At 31.8% G+C, this 24417-nt stretch overlaps 3 protein-coding genes across 3 annotated transcripts; all 3 read left to right on the forward strand.

Annotated features, from left to right (window-relative positions):
- The first annotated feature begins 7 nt into the window (after positions 1-7).
- On the forward strand, positions 8-22521 carry LOC129913682 (uncharacterized). Its single transcript, XM_055992472.1, has 4 exons — positions 8-459; positions 15983-18627; positions 19368-20109; positions 20552-22521. The coding sequence occupies exons 2-4, from the start codon at positions 16030-16032 to the stop codon at positions 22477-22479; spliced, it is 5268 nt and encodes a 1755-aa protein (XP_055848447.1). The 5' UTR covers positions 8-459; positions 15983-16029; the 3' UTR covers positions 22480-22521.
- On the forward strand, positions 3615-12536 carry LOC129913681 (serine/threonine-protein phosphatase 6 regulatory ankyrin repeat subunit A-like). The gene is made up of 4 exons (XM_055992471.1): positions 3615-5994; positions 7326-8396; positions 9977-12073; positions 12526-12536. The coding sequence occupies exons 1-4, from the start codon at positions 3615-3617 to the stop codon at positions 12534-12536; spliced, it is 5559 nt and encodes a 1852-aa protein (XP_055848446.1).
- On the forward strand, positions 12671-15692 carry LOC129913947 (putative ankyrin repeat protein RF_0381). Its single transcript, XM_055992951.1, has 2 exons — positions 12671-12913; positions 12985-15692. The coding sequence occupies exons 1-2, from the start codon at positions 12906-12908 to the stop codon at positions 15629-15631; spliced, it is 2655 nt and encodes an 884-aa protein (XP_055848926.1). The 5' UTR covers positions 12671-12905; the 3' UTR covers positions 15632-15692.
- Positions 22522-24417: the final 1896 nt, after the last annotated feature.

Here is a 24417-nt window from a genome sequence, read left to right on the forward strand (position 1 = left end):
ATTTCAACCTATATCGACCTATAACCAGTGCTAAAAATGAATTTTACCATCGAATTCAGAAGATAAAAGTTGCTGAACCACGGATTAAATATTTGTACAACTGGCCCTCACAGGGTAGAAAATCTTTTTTTTCATCTTTATGAAGTTTTTTCTCTTTTGCACTTATGTGCGCTCTTTGCGTCTTCCTGTAAAAGCAGACTATTCAACTCAATTCACGCACTGGACACGGCCTTAAACATGAGTTATCGATTTCGATAAAGAACGTTTACACATCCCTATTCGTTCTGTTTGTGGTTTTTAAAAAAAAGAAATCAGCCGAAGTGCTGACAACAAAAATCATCTTTGAATTTTCAAATTATAAACAATTTTATGCAAGAAAGGTGTTCGTTTTGTTTTGTTAAAGCTAAGTGAGATTTATATTGAAAAAGCCGATATTAAAACTATATTTTCAATCATTGGGTGAGTAAATTAATTATGAAATGAATCGTATTACATTGTTTTATTGTATTTATATAGAATTATACATGTTTATACCCCTAAAGAAACTAAATGGTAATTGCCTATAATTGTAGACCTTTATTGTTTATAAATATTTACTTACAAATTTCCACTGAACACTCAAATCAAGTTACGTTATTGAGATATCAATTTGGGCTCCAGCATCTACTGCGTCTATAGAAAAAATCCTTGAGTGCATTCAGAGAATCAGAGTAATATAAGATAATACGCAGTAGGTACTGGAGCCGATAGAGATCAGAAATACGCTAAATTACTTAGCTTAGGGCCGTGGTTCAGCAACTTTTATCTGCTGAATTCGGTTGTAAAAATGATTTTTAGAACTGGTTCTAGGTCCATAAAGGTTAAAATAGCTAAATCCATCCTTGAACCAAAGTTGATCCACTGCTAATCCGCCGAAATCGGCGAGTAAAATTCCTGATCCAAGGCTGAACCACGTTTGTACAACTGGCCCTTAATGTAACAGTTCACGTATATATGTGTACTGTGACTTAATGTAGCCCTCACAAGTTACAATTCATGGTGGATCTTAGTCTTTACTCTCAGCAAATTCAGTCCCTACTTGGTTACCCCAATTGCGCAAATCAACTTGGTTGAGGTTGTTCTCTTCTTATATAAATAGTTCCTTTGCAAAATTGTCTGTCAGGGTTGGTTATAAGGACTCGTCGAGCTGGTTTGTCGATGTTTATAAGCTCCACGTTTCTCAGCCATAAATAACCCGCTGTATTTTCCCTTTTACTGACCAGACCAATTTCCCATGGACAAAATCTATTGAAACGCTTGCGAAGGTACATATTTGTGCCCATGATTATGAAAGTGGACTAAGTCACTTTTTGCATTGTTTAAAGAAAAACTTACAAAATAATTTTCTTATAACGATTTTATTGTATTTCTTTTATGAAATCATTGAAGGAGCAATAAAGAAGTTTATTTACTGCAATTTCGCTTTTAAATAAACTTTACCCCTTAAATAATAATTATTTTTAGGCTAGATTTGATGGCATTTTTAGGAGTGACTTAGTCCACTTTCATAATCAAGGGCACATTTAATCTTTTTATTTCGATTAATCAATAAGGAAATTCAATACAATACAGCTTATTGATAGATCTTCTCCTGCCTCCTTTAAGTATGATGTTAAATAGGTTGCATAATAGCGCATCGACTTGTCGTAATTTAGAGCTTAAATAGAGCTTGCTATGCCGAGGTTCTATTCGTTCGAAATGCATTCCTCCGACTACATAAGGCGATGTAGTACCTATAAAATTATGTACATGCTACATTAGGGTGGGTAAAAAAAAAAAATCAAAATCCTTGTTTTTTAATTTTGTACTCCACATACTCACCAAATATGAGCTCTTTATATTAATGGAAAGGTCCTATGCTTCGCAATTGCCCATTTTTACATCAAGCTTCTACTAAAAAAAATCATTTTTTTAAATCGTCTTTTAAAAAAATGTCTACATATTCTTGCAGGAAATTGAACGCTCTGCAAAAAAGGCCTTATACACTTTTTTGTTTATCTAACAGTTAAACTGTTTATTAGATATAAACCGCGTTGTAAACTTAGATCAGGTCCTATAAATGTGAAGAAATGCTCAGGTACTAACTTTTTGTTAGGACTGAGTACCAGAGCTAAGACCTGGTCTAGCTAGACCGGGTACTAAGCTGACTTAGGACTAATGTGAAGAAATTGGCCGTTATACACTTTTTTGTTTATCTAACAGTTAAACTGCTTATTAGATATAAATCGAAAAAATCCTTAAAAATTCGTTTTTTATTATTTTTGTAACAAATTGAAAAATTATAATAATCAAACGCGCAAGACATATTTTTGTAGGATACAGATTCTTCCACAAAAAAGGTCCAGTATATTTGTTTCATTAATCTAGCCATTCTAAATATATTCGAGGTCAAAGTTAAAGAAAAATTATAAAAACATTTTTTACCTTTCAAAATTTTCTAATTCACTGAAAATTCATTATTATCAAATTAGCAAGATGAAGGGCAGAATTCAGAGTCGTTACTTAAGTAAAAAATTTTCTCAAGCTAAAATCTGACAGGAATTTCCCGAGATTTTGGTCAAGCATTTAGGTCAAGATTTCCGCAGTTGCTATTCATTAGTTTAAATTAAAGAAATGGTTACGTTTTCTTTACGTAACCAGTAGCTGAAGTGGCCAAACTCAAGAGCAAATATTCACTTGAGAAACAATTTGACTTGAGTGACGACTCTGAATTCCGCTCGTATTCTTGTAGGGACTTAAACGTTCTACAAAAAAGTACATCAAACATCAAATTAATTGCTTTAACCGTTTAGAAGATATTCGTATCCAAATCGCAATGCACAAGGGTCATAAGGAAACTATTAAAAAAAACATGAATTAGGATCATGTAAAATTTTTGAGTACATAGTTGGGCAAAAAAGTCATATTTTCTTCAAAACTCATGCAGATGAGTTAAAATTTTTGATTCAGTTGTTAGGAGAAATATTCAAGGTTCCGTAGCAAAAGAAAACTTAAGATTTGTAGTCACGGCACATGAAAGACCGTCACAGGGTGACCTTTATTTCAATTTTTTTTAAATAAAATGTATGGCTGCGATTTTTTGTATTTTTTTTTCTGATAACTGTCACAATTTGTCTTTTGGTCTGGGGTTCGAATTCCAAAACAGCATAATTCTTTTTAAAAATTCGTTTTCTTAAGCTCTTAACCACATAACGTTTCTTATGACGTTAACACGTAAAATTGTCGTCCGAAAACCGACTTTACAGACAACCAATGTTTTCTTTTTGTAGTATTAAATGAAACGATTATTGTATATTTATAGCTGCAAATTCAAAAATTTCAAAATCCTCAAAACCTCCAAACTTAGTTATACTCTCGAGTATTTCTTCTTCTTCTGATAGCATAAAGCCTTGATTTAAAATGTTTGGTAACTTTACCAAAGCAACATACCTTATGTTTCAATTTGTAAATACGAAAACTGAAACATGTTTCTTTTTTTCCAGGGTTGCATTGTTTGTCGTCTATTATTTCAAAAATCGATGTTAACAATTTTTTTTAAATTTTGCAAATATTAACACAAAAGTTAAATCCTTACAATGAGCGAAATAAATAAAGATTTTGTTTTTTATGTTAAAAATGGATACATAGAAGTTGTAAGAGACTTAATAAATGAACATGGCCTTCAGTATTCCGTAGGATATGGATACATTCTTCTTCTTAAATCTATAAAGCGCAAATATAACAAAATAACTGAACTTCTTTTAAACGCAGGATGCAAAGTAAACAGAAAGCGAAACAAACGAATTCCTTCAGATACACCACTTCACCTTGCTATCGAAAATGGTGACTTAAAACTTACAGAAACTCTCATAGATCACGGTGCCGATATGGATGCAAATAATGAATGTGGCTTGTCTCCTATCGTACTCGCCATTATTGAGAAAAAGGAAGAAATTATTGATTTACTAATAACAAAAATGACTAATATTAATTATACATGCAAAGAAGGTATAAGTCCTCTGCATGTTGCGGTTGAATATGGTTTATATCATGTAACTGAAAAACTTTTACAAAGTGGGGCACATGTTAACATAATGTCAACTAATAGAAATAGAGGGTGTACGCCGCTTCATTATGCCACTGTAGGTGGAGATCTAGCCATTGTTAAACTTCTCTTGGACAATGGAGCATGTGTTCATTTGAAAACGGTGAACGGACTTACACCCTTCCATACTGCATGTCAAAATGGAAATGTAGAAATAATCAAGTTGCTTTTGAGCAGAAATGCTGATATAAATTCTCGTACATATTGTTACATGTTTACTCCACTGTACATTGCAATTGAAAATTCTCACAGAGAAGCTGCCAAATATTTAATGGATCATGGAGCCAAAATTAATGATAAATCCGACAACAAAAAGACGGCACTTAGTTGTGCCGTTGAAAAAGGCTTATCGTTGATAGTCCAAGACATTTTACAATACTCTCCAGATATTAATAACGCAATCAATAAAATTTCATTTATAAACGCAGCTAGTAAACCGGACAAGAAATATTTACCAATCGTTAAAGATCTTATGATGTATGGTTTTTCTGTTGAAGCTGACGATATAAATGATATTGCTTTGTTGCAAAATGCTCTAAAAATGGGATATATAGAAATTATACAAGATCTTGTCAAGCACGGTCTTGATTTGAATTCTAATAAAGAAGAAAATTTTCACATTGCTGTTAAAAACAAGCAATTGCAATTAGCAAAACTCTTGCTTATGCATGAACCTGACGTTAATGCCATTGACGAAAATGGAAAACCTCCCATATTTTATTCAGTGCAAAATTCTGACTTAGATATGTACAAACTTATACTACTCCATGGAGGTAATGTTAACAAATGTCCTGATTTGCTTAGCATTGCAGTGAGAACAGGATGTAAAGAAATTTTTGATCATCTAATTGAAAACAAAGTTGACATTGAAGCTTCGGATGAGTTCGGTAGGACACCGTTGCACTTTACAGTGCTACACAAATATTCCAAAAATAACAAAAATATTCCCAATAATAATGGCGAAAACACACTTGACCAGATTTTGGAATACCAGCCTTTTATAAATAAAACGAAAGAAATGGCTAAAATACTTCTAAGCATGGGTGCAAATGTTAACGCTCCAACTTACAACAATAACTTAACTCCTCTTCATATTGCCTGTGAAGAAGGATTTGCAAGTATAATTGAAATTCTATTAGAATATAAATCTGATGTCAATTGTATAAGCTCGAATGGTACACCATTGCATTTTGCTGCTAAAAATGATAATGAATTTATTATTGAAATGCTCTTAGCGAACAAGGCAAACATTGATTTTAGAAATAATAATGGCGATACGGCTCTTCATATTGCTGCAAAATACGATAACACAAATGTTTTAAAAACATTGCTTAAAAATGGTGCATATGTGGATTCGAAGAACACTAAACTTGTAACGCCCCTTCATGTTGCTTTAGAAAATAAAAAAATTGAAACATTTTCCATTCTCTTGGACCACGGATCTAGCATTGATGCAAAAGACATAGATGGCAATACTGTACTTCATAAAGCTATTATTATGTCCAATATTCATGTAGTTAAATCTCTGCTTAAGTTTGGATCTGATATTAATATTTTGAATACCAATAATCTCACACCTTTTGATTTGGCAGATAATTTACGTTATTCTCATCTTGATCAGTGTTTAAAATACGCAAATACAAATTATCGATCTCTTTATGGCGTTTTTCATGATGATTCCAAAAATATCGAAACATTTAAAATGTTGCTGTTACACGCTATTAAGTTGAAAGTAGCAAACTTATATGATGCAAAAGACGAAAACGATTTAGTATATTCATATTTAGATGAAGAAGACTATGATTTATTGGAATCACACGGAGAGAAATGTACAAAAGAAATAGTACAATTAAAGCTCCAAAATGTTTCAAGTAAAAAATTAAATTTTTATGATATTTTGACACAAAGTACACATTCAACGTTAAGCTGGACTAGGCATGAAGATGTCATGGGAATTTTAAAATCAGATGATTATATAAAACAGTTTCCAATATACGGTTCCATGATTAAAAGAAAATTCAAAGAGGCTATTCAAAGGCTTCAATTGCTCGAAACTGCTTATGGAGTTTTCAATTGTTATTTTGGAATTCCATATGATTGTGCTGTTCAAATTGTATGTTCCTTGAGTAATGCTGATTTGCGGAATTTTATAAATGCATTAAAATACTTTTGACTTTTAAAAACTTATTACATTGTTGTATTTTGCTTTAAGCAAATTTTAAAATAAATGCTTTTGTTCATTGTTAAAAAAAAAAAAAACAAACCTGTTTCATTTCTTCTTCGAATTTTCTATTCCAAAGATTTTAAAATGCCATTTTTTGTTGAAATTGTATTGCGTGTTCGTTTAGTAATACAGAAGCGTCTTGAGGCATTCTGAATGCTTTTGAAAGCGTGATTTGCGGGGTAGTTGGTTCTTCTGAAAAAAAGAGAAAAATGATTTTGAATTTGAATACAGATTCCCTGAGTCTAGGTAGACGAAGTCCTTTACTACCTCAAAGTCATGACGGTTTTGTCCAATACGTCAGTGTTCAATTTTGACGACAGCATATACTTGGTTTTGCCATAACTCGACTTTAATGCCATTTCGCCACTTTTTAAAAATTGAATTCCGGACACAAAGGCATTAGTCTGTAGAAAAGTATACACCCATTATTATTCTCATTTATGTAACTTGCAGCTTTAAAACTTTGAATCATGTACATAAATGTTAAAGCTATAAAACATGGCATTTTCTTTTTTCAGAATTCTTTTGTTGGTCGTCTGTTTTTTTAAAACTCATTTAAACTTATAATGGGTAAAATAAATAAGGATCTACTTAATTTAGTTAACCATGGAGACGTGAAAAGTTTAAAAACTTTAATAGATCATCATGGTCTTCATAATTCCGTAGCACATGGATACATTCTCCTTCTTAAATCCATCAAACACAAAAATAACAAAATAACTGAACTACTTTTAAACGAGGGATGCAGAGTAAACAGGAATCGAAACAAAAGAATTCCATCAAATACACCACTACACCTTGCTATCGAAAATGGTGACTTAAAACTTACAGAAACTCTCATAGATCACGGTGCCGATATTGATGCAGATAATGAATGTGGCTTGTCTCCTATCGTACTCGCTATTATTAAGAAAAAAGAACAAATTATGGATCTACTGATAAAAAAAATTACCAATCTTAATTATATATGCAAAGTAGGTTTAATTCCTCTCCATGTTGCGGTTGAAAATGGTTTATATCATGTAACTGAAAAACTTTTAAAAAATGGGGCATATGTTAACATAATGTCAACTAATAGAAATAGAGGGTATACGCCTCTTCATTATGCCACTGTAGCTGGAGATCTAGCCATTGTTAAACTTCTCTTGGACAATGGAGCATGTGTTCATTTGAAAACGGTGAACGGACTTACACCCTTCCATACTGCATGTCAAAATGGAAATGTAGAAATAATCAAGTTGCTTTTGAGCAGAAATGCTGATATAAATTCTCGTACATATTGTTACATGTTTACTCCGCTGTACTTTGCAATTGAAAATTCTCACAAATTTTTAATGGATCATGGAGCCAAAATTAAATCCGACAACAAAAACGATAAAGAATTTATTTTTGAAATGCTCTTAGCGAACAAGGCAAACATTGATATAAAAAATAAATATGGCGATACAGCTCTTCATATTGCTGCAAAATACGATAACACAAATATTCTGAAAACATTGCTTAAAAATGGTGCATATGTGGATTCTAAAAACACTAAACTTGTAACGCCCCTTCACGTTGCTATAGAATTTAAAAGACTTGAAACATTTTCCATTCTCTTGGACCACGGATCTAGCATTGATGCAAAAGACATAGATGGCAATACTGTACTTCATAAAGCTATTATTATATCCGATATTCCAGTAATTGAATGTCTGCTTGATTTTGGATCTGATATTAATATTTTGAATACCAATAATCTCACACCTTTTGATTTAGCAGATAATTTATGTTATTCTAGGCTTGATATTGGGCTTAATCAATGTTTACAATACGCAAATACAAATTATAGACCCCTTTATGGCGGTTTTAATGATATATCCAAAAATATCGAAACATTTAAAATTATGCTGTTTCACGCTATTAAGTTGAAAGTTGCAAACTTATATGATACAAAAGACGAAAACGATTTTTATTTATATTTAGATACAGAAGATAATGATTTATTGGAATCACACGAAGAGGAATGTACCGAAGAAATAGTAAAATTAAAGCTCCAAAATGTTTCAAGTAAAAAATTAAATTTTTATGATATTTTGACAAAAAGTACAGATGCATTGGTATACTGGGTTAGACATGAAGATGTCATGGGAGTTTTAAAATCAGATGATTATATAAACCAGTTTCCAATATATGGTTCGATGATTAAAAGAAAATTCAAAGAGGCTATTCAAAGGCTTCAATTGCTCGCAACTGCTTATGGAGTTTTCAATTGTTATTTTGGAATTCCATATGAATGTGCTGAACAAATTTTATGTTACTTAAGTAATGCTGATTTGCGGAATTTTATAAATGCATTAAAATGTTTTTGACTTTTAAAACTTATAAAATGGTTGTAATTTGCTTTAAGCAAAATTTATAATAAATGCTTTTATTCATTGTAAAAAGAAAAATAAAAAAAACTGTTTCATTTTTTCTTTGAATTTTCTATTCCAAAGATTCTAAAATGATATAATTTTTTGGTCATTATAGTAGAAATTCTATTGCGTTTTCGTTAAGTAATACAGAAATATTTTGAGGCATTCCGAATACTTTAGAAAGCGTAATTTTCTGGGTAGTTGGTTCTTCTAAAAAAAAAAGAAAAATGATTTTGAATTTGAATACAGAATCGCGGAGCCTAGGTAGACAAAGTCCTTTACTAGCCAAAGTTATGACTGTCCATGGTGAGGTTTTGTCCAATACGTCCTTTTTTGATGACAGCATATACTTGGTTTTGCCTTCACTTGGCTTTAAATCCATTTTGCACATAAAAAAATAATCAATTTGAGATAGCGAAACTGTTGCTTACCCGTGGAGCTGATGTAAATGCTATGGAAAACCTCCTATATTCTATTCAACGAAAGACTCAAATTTTAATATGACCAAACTCCTGCTTCTACATGGAGCTGATGTTCAAAAAAGTTCCGAATTGCTAAGAATTGCAACCGGCGAAGGGTGTAAGGAAATGGTTAAAATTCTCCTTCAAAACAAAATTGACCTTGAAATATTCAAATTGAAAATAAAGATTACTTAACACCTTTTGAGGTAGCTTATTATTTTTCACATAACAAAAATGCAAATTATGACTCATTTTCTATTTTGGTCTTACATGCTTTTATGTTGAAAGTTGCAAAATTATTTTTTGATGAAAGAGATTTAAATTCATATACTTATAAAACAGACATCTTTATTTTACTTTTTATTTTTTTGATTAACAAAGGCCAAAGTGATTTGTTGAATCTTGTAATTTGGTATGCTATTTTCTATCTATCTATGTAATCGTCTAATTTATCTAATGTATACATACATATATGTAGATACATTGTAAAATTGATTTTTATTACAGAAGTAGTATTGGGAACTCGTACATTAAAGTTGAGCGGTAAGAGCGGAAGGTAGATTTTATCGGTATATGGGTGATTTATTTAAAACAGAACTTTGGAATTTTACATTTAAGTGTTGTTGTATGTAAGATTTTGTAAGTTCAACTTAAACAAGACATTTTCTATTTTTTTTTTGCAGAACTCGTAACTACTCATCGATGCTTACTATTTTTAAATGTTTATAAATTTTTACAATGGGTAAAATAAATAAAAATCTTCTTAACTCAGTTAACCATGGAGACGTTCAAAATGTAAGAAATTTAATAAATCGTCATGGTCTTCATAATTCCGTAGCGCACGGATACATTCTTCTCCTTAAATCCATCAAGCTCAAAAATAACGAAATAACTGAACTACTACTAAATGAAGGATCTAGAGTAAACAGAAAACGGAACAAGAGAATTCCTTCAAATACACCACTTCACCTTGCTATCGAAAATGGTAACTTAAAAATAACGGAAATGCTCTTAGATAAGGGTGCCGATATTGATGCGGATAATAAAAATGGCTACTCTCCTCTCATACTCGCTATTTTTAAGAACAATGAAGAAATTATTGATCTATTAATCAGAAAAAAAGCTAATCTAAATTATACATGCTTAAAAGGTTTAAGTGCTCTACATGCTACGATGGACTTTAGTTTATGCCACTTAACTCAAAAACTTTTACAAAATGGCGCATATATAAACATAATATCAACTAATTCCTCAGATAGAGGATTTACACCGCTTCATTATGCCACTTTCAATGGAAACATAGCGATTATTAAAGTTCTCTTGAAATATGGAGCAGATGTTGATGTAAAAGAGGAAAACGGATTTACACCCTTGCATATTGCTTGTGCAAAGGGAAATGTAGAAATAATCGAGTTGCTTTTAACCAAAAATGTTGATGTTAATTCTCTTTCTTATGATAAAATGACTCCACTATACATAGCTGTTAGCAATTCTCATAGAGATGTCGCTAAATGTTTAATGAATCACAGAGCAGAAATAAATGTAGAATTATACAACATAACAACGGTACTTAGTTGTGCTGTGGAAAAAGGCTTATCATTGATAGTCGAAGACATTCTACAACATCATCCAGATCTTGAAAGCAAAATCAATAAAAAATCATTTATACATGCAGCAAGTAAACCGAATGAGCACTATTTACCGATCGTAAAGAGTCTTATAAGATATGGTTTTTCTGTTGATGCTAGCGATATAAATGATAGCGATTTGGTGCTTAATGCAATAAAAATGGGATACATAGAAATTATACAAGACCTGATTAAACACGGTCTTAATAAAGAAAAACATTTGCGTAGTGCTGTAATAAACGAGGAATTGGAGGTAGCAAAATTCTTTGTTACCAATGGAGCTGATGTAAATGACATAGACGATTTTGGTAATACTCCTGTAGTTTATTCGATGAAAAATTCCGATTTAGATATGTGCAAACTTCTACTACTCCATGGAGCAAATGTTGAAAAATATCCCGAATTGCTGAGATTTGCAGTTGACTTAGAGTGTAAAGAAATTTTAGCGATGCTACTTGAAAGAAGAGTTGATATTGAAGCTACGGATGTGTATGGAAGGACACCATTGCACCTAACTGTCTCACGCAAATATCCGAGACGTGATAAGTTTATTCATGATTACCCTCCCAACATCAAAGAAAGGACAGAAATGGCTAAAATACTTCTAGCCAAGGGTGCAAATGTTCATGCTGAAACTAACATCGAAAGATCAACTGCTCTTCATATTGCCTGCGAGGAAGGATTTGCAAATATAGTTGAAATGCTTTTACAATATCAAGCTGATGTAAATTGTGTAAGCTTGTATGGCACACCATTGCATTGTGCTGCTAGAAATAGAGACGACAATAAATGTTTTATTGAAATACTATTAGCGAACAAGGCTAATATTAATTCAAAAAATGAAAATGGAGACACGGCTCTTCATATCGCTGTTCAATATGAAAACACAAATATTGTGGAAACATTGGTTAAAAATGGCGCAGATATAGATTCTAAAAACAATGTGTATGTCACGCCCCTCCACAGGGCTATAAATTTTAACAGTTTTGGAGCAATTTATATTCTCTTGGAACACGGTTGTTCCATTAATTCTAAGGACATAAATGGTAATACCCCTCTTCATCAAGCCATTACATCGGGACATCCTTTTAACAAGGGATGTCCCGAAAGACTGCTTCAATTTGGATCTGATATTAATATTTTGAATAACAATAACCACACACCTATTGATGTAGCATATCACTGTGTGGAAAAGTATTACGGATATTACGAGCCAGATGAATACTATGGAGAAAATATAAGTATGAAAAACTTTAAAAAGTTGCTCTTAAATGCAATAATGTTGAAAGCTGCAAATTTATATGATGGCGAAAAAGATTTATATTCGTACTCGTATTTGCGTGATAAAGATTTTATGAAATCACACGAAGAGAAATGTACAAAAGAAATAATACAATTAAAACTCGAAAAAATTGCAGGTACCAAATTCAGTTTTTATGATATTTTGACAAAAAATACCCAATCTTCCGTAAGCTTCGCTAGAAATGAAGATGTCGTACTAATTTTTCAATCAAATGATTATGAAAAAAAATTTCCAATTTATGGTAACATACTGAAAAGAAACTTCTTAAATGCTACTCAAAGATGTCGATTGCTCGAAACAGCTCATGAGTTTTTCAAATGTTTAAATTTCGAAATTCCATATGGATGTGCTGATCAAATATTAAATTATTTGAGTGATTCTGATTTACAGAATCTCTTTAAATTAATGAAAATGCATTCGACCTTTAAAACTTAAAGAGTATATTCTTTATAAACAAGTAGTTTGTAGATTTTTATAACTTAACAAACTATACCAAATAAAATTTCTTGATATTTGTTAAAAATAAATTCTCTTTTATTTTGTTTTATTGTCGAGTAATTAGAATTTTCTCGGCTTCAATAATTTCGTTTAAACTTGGTCAAGAAAACATTAATTTGGAAATAAATCGGAAAAATATAAAGACTTAGCTATTTAAGCTCGACCATATTGCGTACCATCAAAACCGACCTTCTGATTTATGTTTTCCAAAGAATGTGCAGACTAAATGGTGTTCAAATTCTATTTTTAAGTTAGGGCTTCATTGTAAAAACATGCAAATGTATATATATCTTCCATTTTTAAAACTTGTAAATACAAAATCTGAAAACATGACATCTCCTTTTTTTTCAGGTCCTTTATAACAAAAACAAAAGTAAACACTCGAAAACTCTTGACAATGGGTAAAATAAATAAAGATCTACTTAATTCAGTTAGCCATGGGGACGTAAAAAGTTTAAAAACTTTAATAAATCGCCATGGTCTTCATAATTCCGTAGCACACGGATACATTCTTCTCCTTAAATCCATCAAGCTCAAAAATAACGAAATAACTGAATTACTTTTAAATGAAGGATCTAGAGTAAACAGAAAACGGAACAAAAGAATGCCTTCAAATACACCACTTCATCTTGCTATCGAAAATGGTGACTTAAAACTTACAGAAATGCTTCTAGATAATGGTGCCGATATTAATGCAAATAATGTAAACGGCTTGTCTCCTCTGGTGCTCGCTATTTCTAAGAAAAAAGAAGAAATTATTGATCTTATAATAAGAAAAAGAAGTGATTGTATCAATGACAGATGCAAAGAGGGAATATGTCCTCTCCATGCTGCGGCTGAACATGGTTTAAGTCATGTAATTCAAAAACTCTTACAAAATGGGGCAAATGTTGATGTTAAAACGGCTGCCGAATGTACAGCCTTGCAGTATGTTTGTCGAAAGGGAAATTTAGAAATAATCGAGTTGCTTTTAAATAATAATGCTAATATTAATCCTCGTACACATCATACTTGGGCTCCACTTTACTTAGCTATTGACAATTGTCATGTGGATGCTGCTAAACTTTTAATGATTCGCGGAGCCAATATTAATAACAAATCCAAAAACGGAAAAACCGTTCTTAGTTGTGCTATTGAAAAATGCTTATGGTTAGTCGAAGACATTTTGAAATACTCTCCAGATATTAACAACGCAAGCAACAAAAAATCTTTTAAATTCGCAGCACGTCACAAGAACGAGTTCTATTATACTATCGTTAAAAGTCTTATAAGATATGGCTTTTCTGTTGAACCTACCGATATAAATGACACTGCTTTGCTGCGTAATGCTATTAAAATGGGATACATAAAAATTATACAAGACCTCATTAAGCACGGGCTTGATTTGACTTATAATAAATCGACATTTTTATTGATTGCTGTAAAAAACAAACAATTGGAGCTTGCAGAACTTTTTGTTGCCCATGGGGCCGATGTAAATTCCACAAACAATGATGGAAGACCTCTCATATTTTATTCAGTGCAAAATTCTGATGTAAATATGTACAAACTGCTAGTTCAACATGGGGCCGATGTTAACGAATACCCCGAATTGCTAAGACTTGCAATCAAAGGGGAATGTAAAGAAATTTTTGATCATCTACTTGAAAACAAAGTCGACATTGATGCTGCGGATGAATACGGAAGAACACCATTACACTTCACTGTGTCACGCATACTTTCCTATGATATGAATTTTCCAAAAAACGACACAGAGCTTGACGAAGCGATTGGAGAATATAACTCATACCAGCCAAATATTAAGATTAGGACAGAAATTGCTAAAATACTTCTAGACAAGGGTGTAAATATTCATGCTAAAACTTACATCAATAGATCAACTGCTCTTCATATTGCTTGCGAAGAAGGATTTGCAAATTTAGTTGAAATTCTTTTAGAATATCAAGCTGATGTAAATTGTGTAAGCGTGGATGGCACACCGTTGCATTGTGCTGCTGGAAATAGACACGACAGTCAATGTATTATTGAAATACTATTAGCGAATAAGGCTAACATTAATTCAAAAAATGAAAATGGAGACACAGCTCTTCATATCGCTCTGCAAAACAATAACACATATATTGTTGAAACATTGGTTAAAAATGGCGCAGATATAGATTCTAAAAACAATATGTATGTGACGCCCCTCCACAAGGCTATAACATATAACAGTTTTGAAGCAATTTATATTCTCTTGGAACACGGGTGTTCTATTAATTCTAAGGACATAGATGGTAATACTCCCCTTCATCAAGCCATTATATCGGGAAATTGCTTGTTAAAAAGACTGCTTGAATTTGGATCTGATATTAATATTTTGAATAACAATAACCAAACACCTGTTGATATAGCATATGACCGTGTGGAAAAGAATGAAAGGTATTTTGAAGGGGACGACGGTTATTACGGATATTATGAAGATTTACAATACGAGCCTGATGAGTCATATGAAGATAATAGAGATATGAAAAACTTTAAAAAGTTGCTCTTACATGCAATAATGCTAAAAGCTGCCAATTTATATTATGGCGAAATAGATTTATATTCCTACTCGTATTTGCGTGATAAAAATTTTATGAAATTACACGAAGAGAAATGTACAAAAGAAATAATACAATTAAAGCTCGAAAAAATTGCAGGTACCAAATTCAGTTTTTATGATATTTTGACAAAAAATACCCAATCTACCGTAAGCTTCGCTAAAAATGAAGATGTCGTACTAATTTTCCAATCAGATGATTATGAAAAAAAATTTCCAATCTATGGTTCCATGCTTAAAAGAAACTTCTTAAAGGCTACTCAAAGAAATCGACTGCTCGAAACAGCTCATGAGTTTTTCAAATGTTTACATTTCGAAATTCCATATGGATGTGCGGATCAAATATTAAATTATTTGAGTGATTCTGATTTACAGAATCTCTTTAAATTAATGAAAATGCATTCGACCTTTAAAACTTAAAGAGTATATTCTTTATAAACAAGTACATTATGTAGTTTGTAGATTTTTATAACTTAACAAACTATACCAAATAAAATTTCTTGATATTTGTTAAAAATAAAATCTGTTTCATTTTGTTTTATTATCGAGTTTAAATATAAAGATTTAGTCTTTTAAGCTCGACCATATTGAATACCATCAAAACTGACCTTCTGATTTATGTTTTGCAAAAAATGTGCAGACTAAATGGTGTTCACATTCTATTTTTAAGTTAGGGCATCATTGTTAAAACATGCAAATGTATATTTATCTTCCAATTTTTAAACTTGTAAATACAAAATCTGAAAAACATGAAATCTCCTTTTTTTTCAGGTCCTTTATAACAAAAAACAAAAGTAAACACTCGAAAACTCTTGACAATGGGTAAAATAAATAAAGATCTACTTAATTCAGTTAACCATGGGGACGTAAAAAGTTTAAAAACTTTAATAAATCGTCATGGTCTACATAATTCCGTCGCACACGGATACATTCTTCTCCTTAAATCCATCAAGCTCAAAAATAACAAAATAACTGAATTACTTTTAAATGAAGGATCTAGAGTAAACAGAAAACGGACCAAAAGAATTCCTTCAAATACACCACTTCACCTTGCTATCGAAAATGGTGACTTAAAACTTACAGAAATGCTCCTAGATAATGGTGCCGATATTACTGCAAATAATGTTAATGGCTTGTCTCCTCTGGTGCTCGCTATTATTAAGAAAAAAGAAGAAATTATTTATCTTATAATAAGAAAAAGAAGAGATTGTATCAATGATAGATGCAAACAGGGAATATGTCCTCTCCATGCTGCGGCTGAACATGGTTCAAGTAATATAACTCAAAAACTCTTACAAAATGGAGCAATTGTTGATGTTAAAACGACTTCCGAATGGACACCCTTGCAATTTGCCTCTCAAAAAGGAAATTTGAATATCATCGAATTGCTTTTGAACAGTAAAGCTAATATTAATCCTCGGACGCATCACACTTGGGCGCCACTTTACTTAGCTGTTGACAATTGTCATAGGGATGCTGCTCAATTTTTAATGATTCGCGGAGCCAAAATTAATAACGAATTCAAAAACGGAAAAACCGTTCTAAGTTGTGCTATTGAAAAATGCTTATGGTTAGTCGAAGACATTTTGAAATACTCTCCAGATATTAACAACGCAAGCAACAAAAAATCTTTTAAATTCGCAGCACGTCAAAAGGACGAGTTCTATTTTCCTATCGTTAAAAGTCTTATAAGATATGGTTTTTCTATTGAAGCTAGTGATATAAATGACACTGCTTTGCTGCGTAATGCTGTTAAAATGGGATACATAGAAATTATACAAGACCTCATCAAGCACGGGCTTGATTTGACTCATAATAAATCAACATTTTTGCTGATTGCTGTAAAAAACAAACAATTAGAGATTGCAGAACTTTTTGTTACGCATGGGGCCGATGTAAATTCCACAAACAATGCTGGAAAACCTCTCATATTTTATTCAGTGCAAAATTCTGATGTAAAAATGTACAAACTGCTAGTTCAACATGGGGCCGATGCTAACGAATACCCCGAATTGCTAAGACTTGCAATCAAAGGGGAATGTAAAGAAATTTTTGATCATCTACTTGAAAACAAAGTCGACATTGATGCTGCGGATGAATACGGAAGAACGCCATTGCACTTCACTGTGTCACGCATACTTTCCTATGATAAGAATTTTCCCAAAACCAATGCCGAGCTTGACGAAGCGATTGGAGAATATAACTCATACCAGCCAAATATTAAGATAAGGACAGAAATTGCTAAAATACTTCTAGACAAGGGTGCAAATATTCATGCTAAAACTTACCTCGATAGATCAACTGCTCTTCATATTGCCTGCGAAGAAGGATTTGCAAATTTAGTTGAAATTCTTTTAGAATATCAAGCTGATATAAATTGTTTAAATGTGGATGGCACACCGTTGCATTGTGCTGCTAGAAATAGAGACGACAATAAATGTATTATTGAAATGCTATTAGCGAAAAAGGCTAACATTAATTCAAGAAATGGGAATGGAGACACGGCTCTTCATATCACTGTTGAAAACAATAACACAAATATTGCACAGACATTGGTTAAAAATGGCGCAGATATAGATTCTAAAAACAATATGTATGTTACGCCCCTCCACAAGGCTATAACTTACAATAGTTTTGGAGCAATTTATATTCTCTTGGAACACGGGTGTTCTATTAATTCTAAGGACATATATGGTAATACTCCCCTTCATCAAGCCATTATATCGGGAAATTGCTTGTTAAAAAGACTGCTTGAATTTGGATCTGATATTAATATTTTGAATAACAATAACCAAACACCTGTTGATGTAGCATATGACCGTGTGGAAAAGAATGAAAGGTATTTTGAAGGGGACGACGGTTATTACGGATATTATGAAGATTTACAATACGAGCCTGATGAGTCATATGAAGATAATAGAGATATGAAAAACTTTAAAAAGTTGCTCTTACATGCAATAATGCTAAAAGCTGCCAATTTATATTATGGCGAAATAGATTTATATTCCTACTCGTATTTGCGTGATAAAAATTTTATGAAATTACACGAAGAGAAATGTACAAAAGAAATAATACAATTAAAGCTCGAAAAAATTGCAGGTACCAAATTCAGTTTTTATGATATTTTGACAAAAAATACCCAATCTAGCGTAAGCTTCGCTAGAAATGAAGATGTCGACCTAATTTTTCAATCAGATGATTATAGAAAAAAATTTCCAATTTATGCTTCCATGCTCAAAAGAAACTTCAAAAAGGCTACTCAAAGATGTCGATTACTCGAAACAGCTCATGAGTTTTTCAAATGTTTGAATTTTGAAATTCCATATGGATGTGCTGATCAAATAATAAATTATTTGAGTGATTCTGATTTACAGAATCTCTTTAAATTAATGGAAATGCCTTCGACCCTTAAAACTTAATGTGTTTATATTCTACTTTAAAGAAGTACATAATTATGTAGTTTGTAAATACTTAAAACTTTAACAAACTATACCAAATAAAATTTCTTGTTATTTGTTAAAAATAAATTCTGTTCATTTTTTTTAACTGTCGAGTAAGAAGAAGAAAACTAAGAATTTTCTCGGCTTCAATAATCTCGTTTAAACTTGGTAAAGAAAACATTTGGAAATAATAATAATAATATTTTTTTTTTATAACTTTCCAAAAGCTTTCCAAAAGTTTTGAACTAATTAAGAACGATGCTGAAAAAAAAATTGTGTTTCAAGTAATTTTATTTAAAATTACCGCTTACTTTTTAGGACCTCGACCATATTGCTTAACACTAGACTCTCTCTAGAGGGAAATTCGAGTTAGAGGGATTAAATTATTCTTTTTTCTTCAAAAATGTTCGTTGAAAATGGTGAACAAGTTCGATTTAGAGGGAAATTCGACTTAGAGGGAGTTCACTGTATTATGCAGTTCAAATGGGTTTTCATTCGATTTTCAAGTTAGGGCATAACATCTGATGTCAAATTACTTTAAAAACTGGATTTATACAATATCCATACACATAATTATGTACATATCTTGTAGCTAAAAAACTTGTCAATACAGAAATTTAAAAAAAATAACATTTCCTCTTTTTCAGGTCGTCCTCAAAAAATATATTGATCTTCCATCGATGATGTTTCCTATTTTTACCCTTTTTAAAGATTAATGCAAAAGTAAACACTCAACACTCTTGCCAATGGGTAAAATAAATAAAGATCTGCTTTATTCAGTTAACCATGGGGACGTGAAAAGTTTAAAAACTTTGATAAATCGTCATGGTCTACATAATTCCGTCGCACACGGATACATTCTTCTCCTTAAATCCATCAAGCTCAAAAATAACGAAATAACTGAAATACTACTAAGCGAAGGATCTAGAGTAAACAGAAAACGGAACAAAAGAATTCCTTCAAATACTCCACTTCACCTTGCTATCGAAAATGGTGACTTAAAAATAACGGAAATGCTCTTAGATAACGGTGCCGATATTGATGCGGATAATAAAAAAGGCTACTCTCCTCTCATACTCGCTATCATTAAGAACAATGAAGAAATTATTGATCTATTAATCAGAAAAAAAGCTAATCTCAATTATATATGCATAAAAGGTTTAAGTGCTCTATATGCTGCGGTGCACTATGGTTTATGCCAATTAACTGAAAAACTTTTACAAAATGGGGCATATGCAAACTTAATATCAACTAATTCCTCAGGTAGCGGATTTACACCGCTTCATTATGCCACTTTCAATGGAAACATAGCGATTATTAAAGTTCTCTTGAAATATGGAGCAATTGTTGATGTAAAAACTGAAAACGGATATACACCCTTGCATTTTGCATGTGAAAAGGGAAATGTAGAAATAATCGAGCTGCTTTTAACCAAAAATGTTGATATTAATTCTCTTACTTATGTCGTTTTCCAAAATTCAAGGAGTGACACTCCTAGCTATATAATCACTCCAAAAGGAGTGATTTCAAATTCCAAAATTGAAAAAGGAGTGAATTTTTGGAGTGAATTCTTCACTCCCAATATTTTGAAGGAGTGACGGAGTGATTACCAATACTTCTACATTTGACTTCATGGACTGCTTGTCAAATTGTTGGGTGGTTGTTTTAACTTTTTTTGTGAAGGAAATTATATTTATTTACAAAATAAAATTCAATAAAGTATTGCAAAAAATCACTAAAAGTGAATTTAAAAGATTGTGTTATTATTTTATTCATTATTTCGTATTACAAACACATGCAAAGCAAACGTCAAATCACTCCACTTGTCAAATTCTTCGTGAACAAATTCCAAAATTGCACGAAAAAGGAGTGATTCACTCCCATAATTTTGGAAAACGACATTATGATGCAATGACTCCACTCTACATAGCTGTTCACAATTCTCACAGAGATGCCGCTAAATGTTTAATGAATCACGGAGCCGAAATTAATGAAAAATTCGACAACGTAACAACGGTACTTAGTTGTGCTGTGCAAAAAGGCTTATCGTTGATCGTCGAAGATATTCTAGAATATCGTCCAGATATTAAAAGCAAAGTCAATAAAAAATCATTTATAAAAGCTGCAAGTAAACCGAATGAACACTATTCACCGATCGTAAAGAATCTTATAAGATATGGTTTTTCTGTTGATGCTAGTGATATAAATAATAGCGATTTGGTGAGTAATACAATAAAAATGGGATACATAGAAATTATACAAGACCTGATTAAACACGGTCTTAATAAGGAAAAATATTTGTGTAGTGCTGCAATGCAGGAGCAATTAGAGGTAGCAGAATTCTTTGTTACCAATGGAGCTGATGTAAATGCCATAGACTATTTTGGGAAACCTCCTATAGTCTATTCGATTAAAAATTCCGATTTAGATATGAGCAAACTTCTACTACTACATGGAGCAAATGTTGAAGAATATCCCGAATTGCTGAGTATTGTAATTGAATTGGAGTGGAAAGAAATTTTAGAGATGCTGCTTGAAAGAAGAGTTGATATTGAAGCTACAGATGGATTTGGAAGGACACCATTGCACCTAACTATCTCACACAAATATTCCAAATACGATAAGTTTATTAACGATTATAATGATGAAGAACTCAACTATGCGCATGCATACCTTTTGGCGTACCCGCCCAACATCGAAGTAAGGACAGAAATGGCTAAAATACTTTTAGCCAAGGGTGCGAATGTTCATGCTGAAACTATCATGGATAGTGCAACTCCTCTTCATATTGCCTGTGAAGAAGGATTTGCAAGTATAATTGAAGTTCTTTTAGAATATCAAGCTGATGTAAATTATTTAAGCGTGGATGGTACACCATTCCATATAGCCGCTACAAACGATAATGAATTTGTTATTGAAATGCTCTTAGCGAACAAGGCGAACATTGATTTAAAAAATAGATATGGCAATACGGCTCTTCATATTGCTACAGAATGCGATAGCAAAAATGTTTTGAAAACATTGCTTAAAAATGGAGCAAATGTAAATTCTAGGGACAAAAAAGGTAGAACGCCCTTTCAGTTAGCTTTAGAAAATAAAAATCTTGGAACTTTTGCCATTTTTTTAGACTACTTGGGCTCTTCCATAGATTCTAAGGACATTGATGATAATACGCCACTTCATAAAGCTATTATGTTAGCGGACAGATCTATAATTGAATCTCTACTTAATTTGGGATCCAATATTAATATTTTGAACAACAACAACCATACACCTATTGATTTAGCAGATCATTTACATTTTTCTCAATTAAGCTGTATTTCTAAATGCAAGAATACAGTCTATAGTCATGATCTTTATAATGCCAACAACATTGATACGTCTAAAATTTTGCTCTTACATGCAATTATGTTAAAAGCTGCAAATTTGTATTATGGCAAAAAAGATTTATATTCATATTTGGCTGATAATGATTTCATGAAATCACATGAAGAGAAATGTACAAAAGAAATAGTTCAGCTAAAACGCTTTAAAGTTGCAAGCAAAGAACACAGCTTTTATGACATTTTGACAAAAAGTGTTCATTCAACGGCAAGCTTCGTGAAAAATGAAGATGTTATACGAATTTTGGAGTCGGATCATTATAAAGATAAATTTCCAATATATGTTTCTATGCTGAAAAGAAACTTAGAAAAGGCTACTCAGAGATGTCCATTGCTCGAAAAAGCTCATGAGTTTTTCAAATCTTACTTCAAAACTCCGTACGAATGTACTGATCGGATATTAAGTTATTTGAGTAATGAAGATTTACAGAATTTTGTAATGTAATGAAAATGCCTGCTAATTTTAAAACTCAATGTGTGTGTAAGTAAGTACATAAAAAATGAATTAAATAAAAGATTTTTGTTACTTTGTGAAAAAAATAAACACATGGTTGTTATTTCTTGATTTAAAAAAAAGGCATATCCTCATAATCCATATTTAATTGTCGCAAGTTGTCAACATTTTTTAATTTCAATACGCTCAACTGTAGTTTTGAGTTATTTTACTTAAAATTCGTTAAAACTAAATATTTAATAGAAAACTTTCAAAAGTGTAAAATATCTTAAAGACTTTACAATGTTTATCCAGTCAATATCGTTGTTTTTATGATACTAATAGATATTCTTTAATGGCCAAACATTGTTTAAAAAAATTGAAAATCATTTTATAGAATGGAAAGAAAGTGAAAAAGTACAAAAGTGAAAACTTTCAAACGCATTTTTGTATAGTTCTTCGGCCTGAAAAATTAAAACAAATGATGCAGAAAACTTATTTTTTGGTCTAATAAACAATTTGTATACTCTTTTTCACAAAACCATTCCGCTAGCCAGAAAAAAAATATTTTCACTTTTGTACTTTTTCAAAAAGTGGTGCCTTTAATCTTTTCATGCTCTTCTTCCCGAGTAGATAAAATTTGTTTTGAAATCGTTGAAAGTGCGTTCCATTGAAAATCGCTAGTAAACTACTAGTAGTACTCTGCCACCTCCCAAAGGAACAGGGCTTTTGTTGTACAATTTAAAATGATTATTTGGTTATTCTAGTACCTTTCCCTAGAAAATCGCAAGCTTTAGATATTTCCTAAATCTTTTAAGGAAGTTGTGTGATTGTGTGAGGTACCACTGTTATAGTCTTTTATATGAATTTAGAATATCTAAGATTAAGGACCACGCCCGCTTATTAGAGAATATCTATTTTTGAAATATTTCTTTTGTATAAGATTCTACAAGGCTTTGTAAACTCAATCAGAAGTAGGTACTCAATAATATTTGATCAAAATTTAATGAAAATGGGTGGTTACGACCCCCCTGGCTATTATTCTCAAATTTTAAAAGTTTTCCTTTTTATAAACTTCCAGCTCTACCATTTAACCATAAGTTTCAAGACTACGATAATCAGAAGTGCTCCATAATATTTGATGAAAAATCAGCGAAAATGGGCGGTAACCACGCCCCATGGCTATAATTTTCATATTTTAAATCTTTTCCTTTGTATAAATTACCTGCTCTATCATGTATCATCCTCCCAAGTTTCAAGATTCTTCCACAGATAATTTAATCATACAGATATCTTCCCGACAAACAATTTTGGTTCTATAAAGCTTTACAGATGCAATTGTTGCTTCTGTAAAGCATTATAGAAGCAAAATTGATAGTAGGGTTGTCTGCTCAGAAAAATATGAATCATTTTCTCCTTACCAGACAAGGAGCTTTCAAAAATAAAGCTGAAAAAGCTCTTTTTCAATTGGACACTTTTTTCTAACTCTCTCTCATAGGAAAGAAGAGGTTTTTTTTCAAGAAAGAAGATGAGCGAGATGAATTTGTGTGTATTTACTGAATATGTTAAAGCTTTTGGAAAAGCTTTTTTTTGTCAATTTCAGTTTCATATATCATTTCTCTCCGTATGAATAAGACATACATATATGTATAATTTATTATCTGGGATTCTACGATAATTAGAACTTAAAAGTGAAGTGATATGAGGCACGACACGACACATGACCACGAGACACTGCAACAAATAATAACAAAATTACTCTTTGTTCTTTGTCTACTTGTTACCTTTCTTTTTCTTTCCTACGTTCGTTTTTCTTTTCAAACTTTTTTCACTACGATTCCCCATCGACTGTGCTCAGGTTGAAAGTGTGTGAGTGCAACCTCGTCTAACATCCAAGTCGGACTATCAAATCTGAACATCCTTCTTATTGCTTGAAGGGTAAGGGCATAA

This window comes from Episyrphus balteatus, chromosome 3 (genome assembly GCF_945859705.1).
Source record: "Episyrphus balteatus chromosome 3, idEpiBalt1.1, whole genome shotgun sequence".
In the NCBI taxonomy this organism is placed as follows: domain Eukaryota; kingdom Metazoa; phylum Arthropoda; class Insecta; order Diptera; family Syrphidae; genus Episyrphus; species Episyrphus balteatus.

What these genes read in the sequence shown, in the direction of transcription:
- LOC129913681 (XM_055992471.1), top strand. Translation starts at nt 3,615, where the DNA reads ATGAGCGAAATAAATAAAGATTTTGTTTTTTATGTTAAAAATGGATAC. An exon ending in AAAGCTCCAAAATGTTTCAA is followed by an intron (nt 5,995 to 7,325) that starts GTAAAAAATTAA and finishes TATGCAAAGTAG; the next exon opens with GTTTAATTCCTCTCCATGTT. An exon ending in AAAGCTCCAAAATGTTTCAA is followed by an intron (nt 8,397 to 9,976) that starts GTAAAAAATTAA and finishes TTCTTAACTCAG; the next exon opens with TTAACCATGGAGACGTTCAA.
- LOC129913682 (XM_055992472.1), top strand. Translation starts at nt 16,030, where the DNA reads ATGGGTAAAATAAATAAAGATCTACTTAATTCAGTTAACCATGGGGAC. An exon ending in TGCCTTCGACCCTTAAAACT is followed by an intron (nt 18,628 to 19,367) that starts TAATGTGTTTAT and finishes TTTAAAGATTAA; the next exon opens with TGCAAAAGTAAACACTCAAC. An exon ending in TGTTGATATTAATTCTCTTA is followed by an intron (nt 20,110 to 20,551) that starts CTTATGTCGTTT and finishes TTGGAAAACGAC; the next exon opens with ATTATGATGCAATGACTCCA.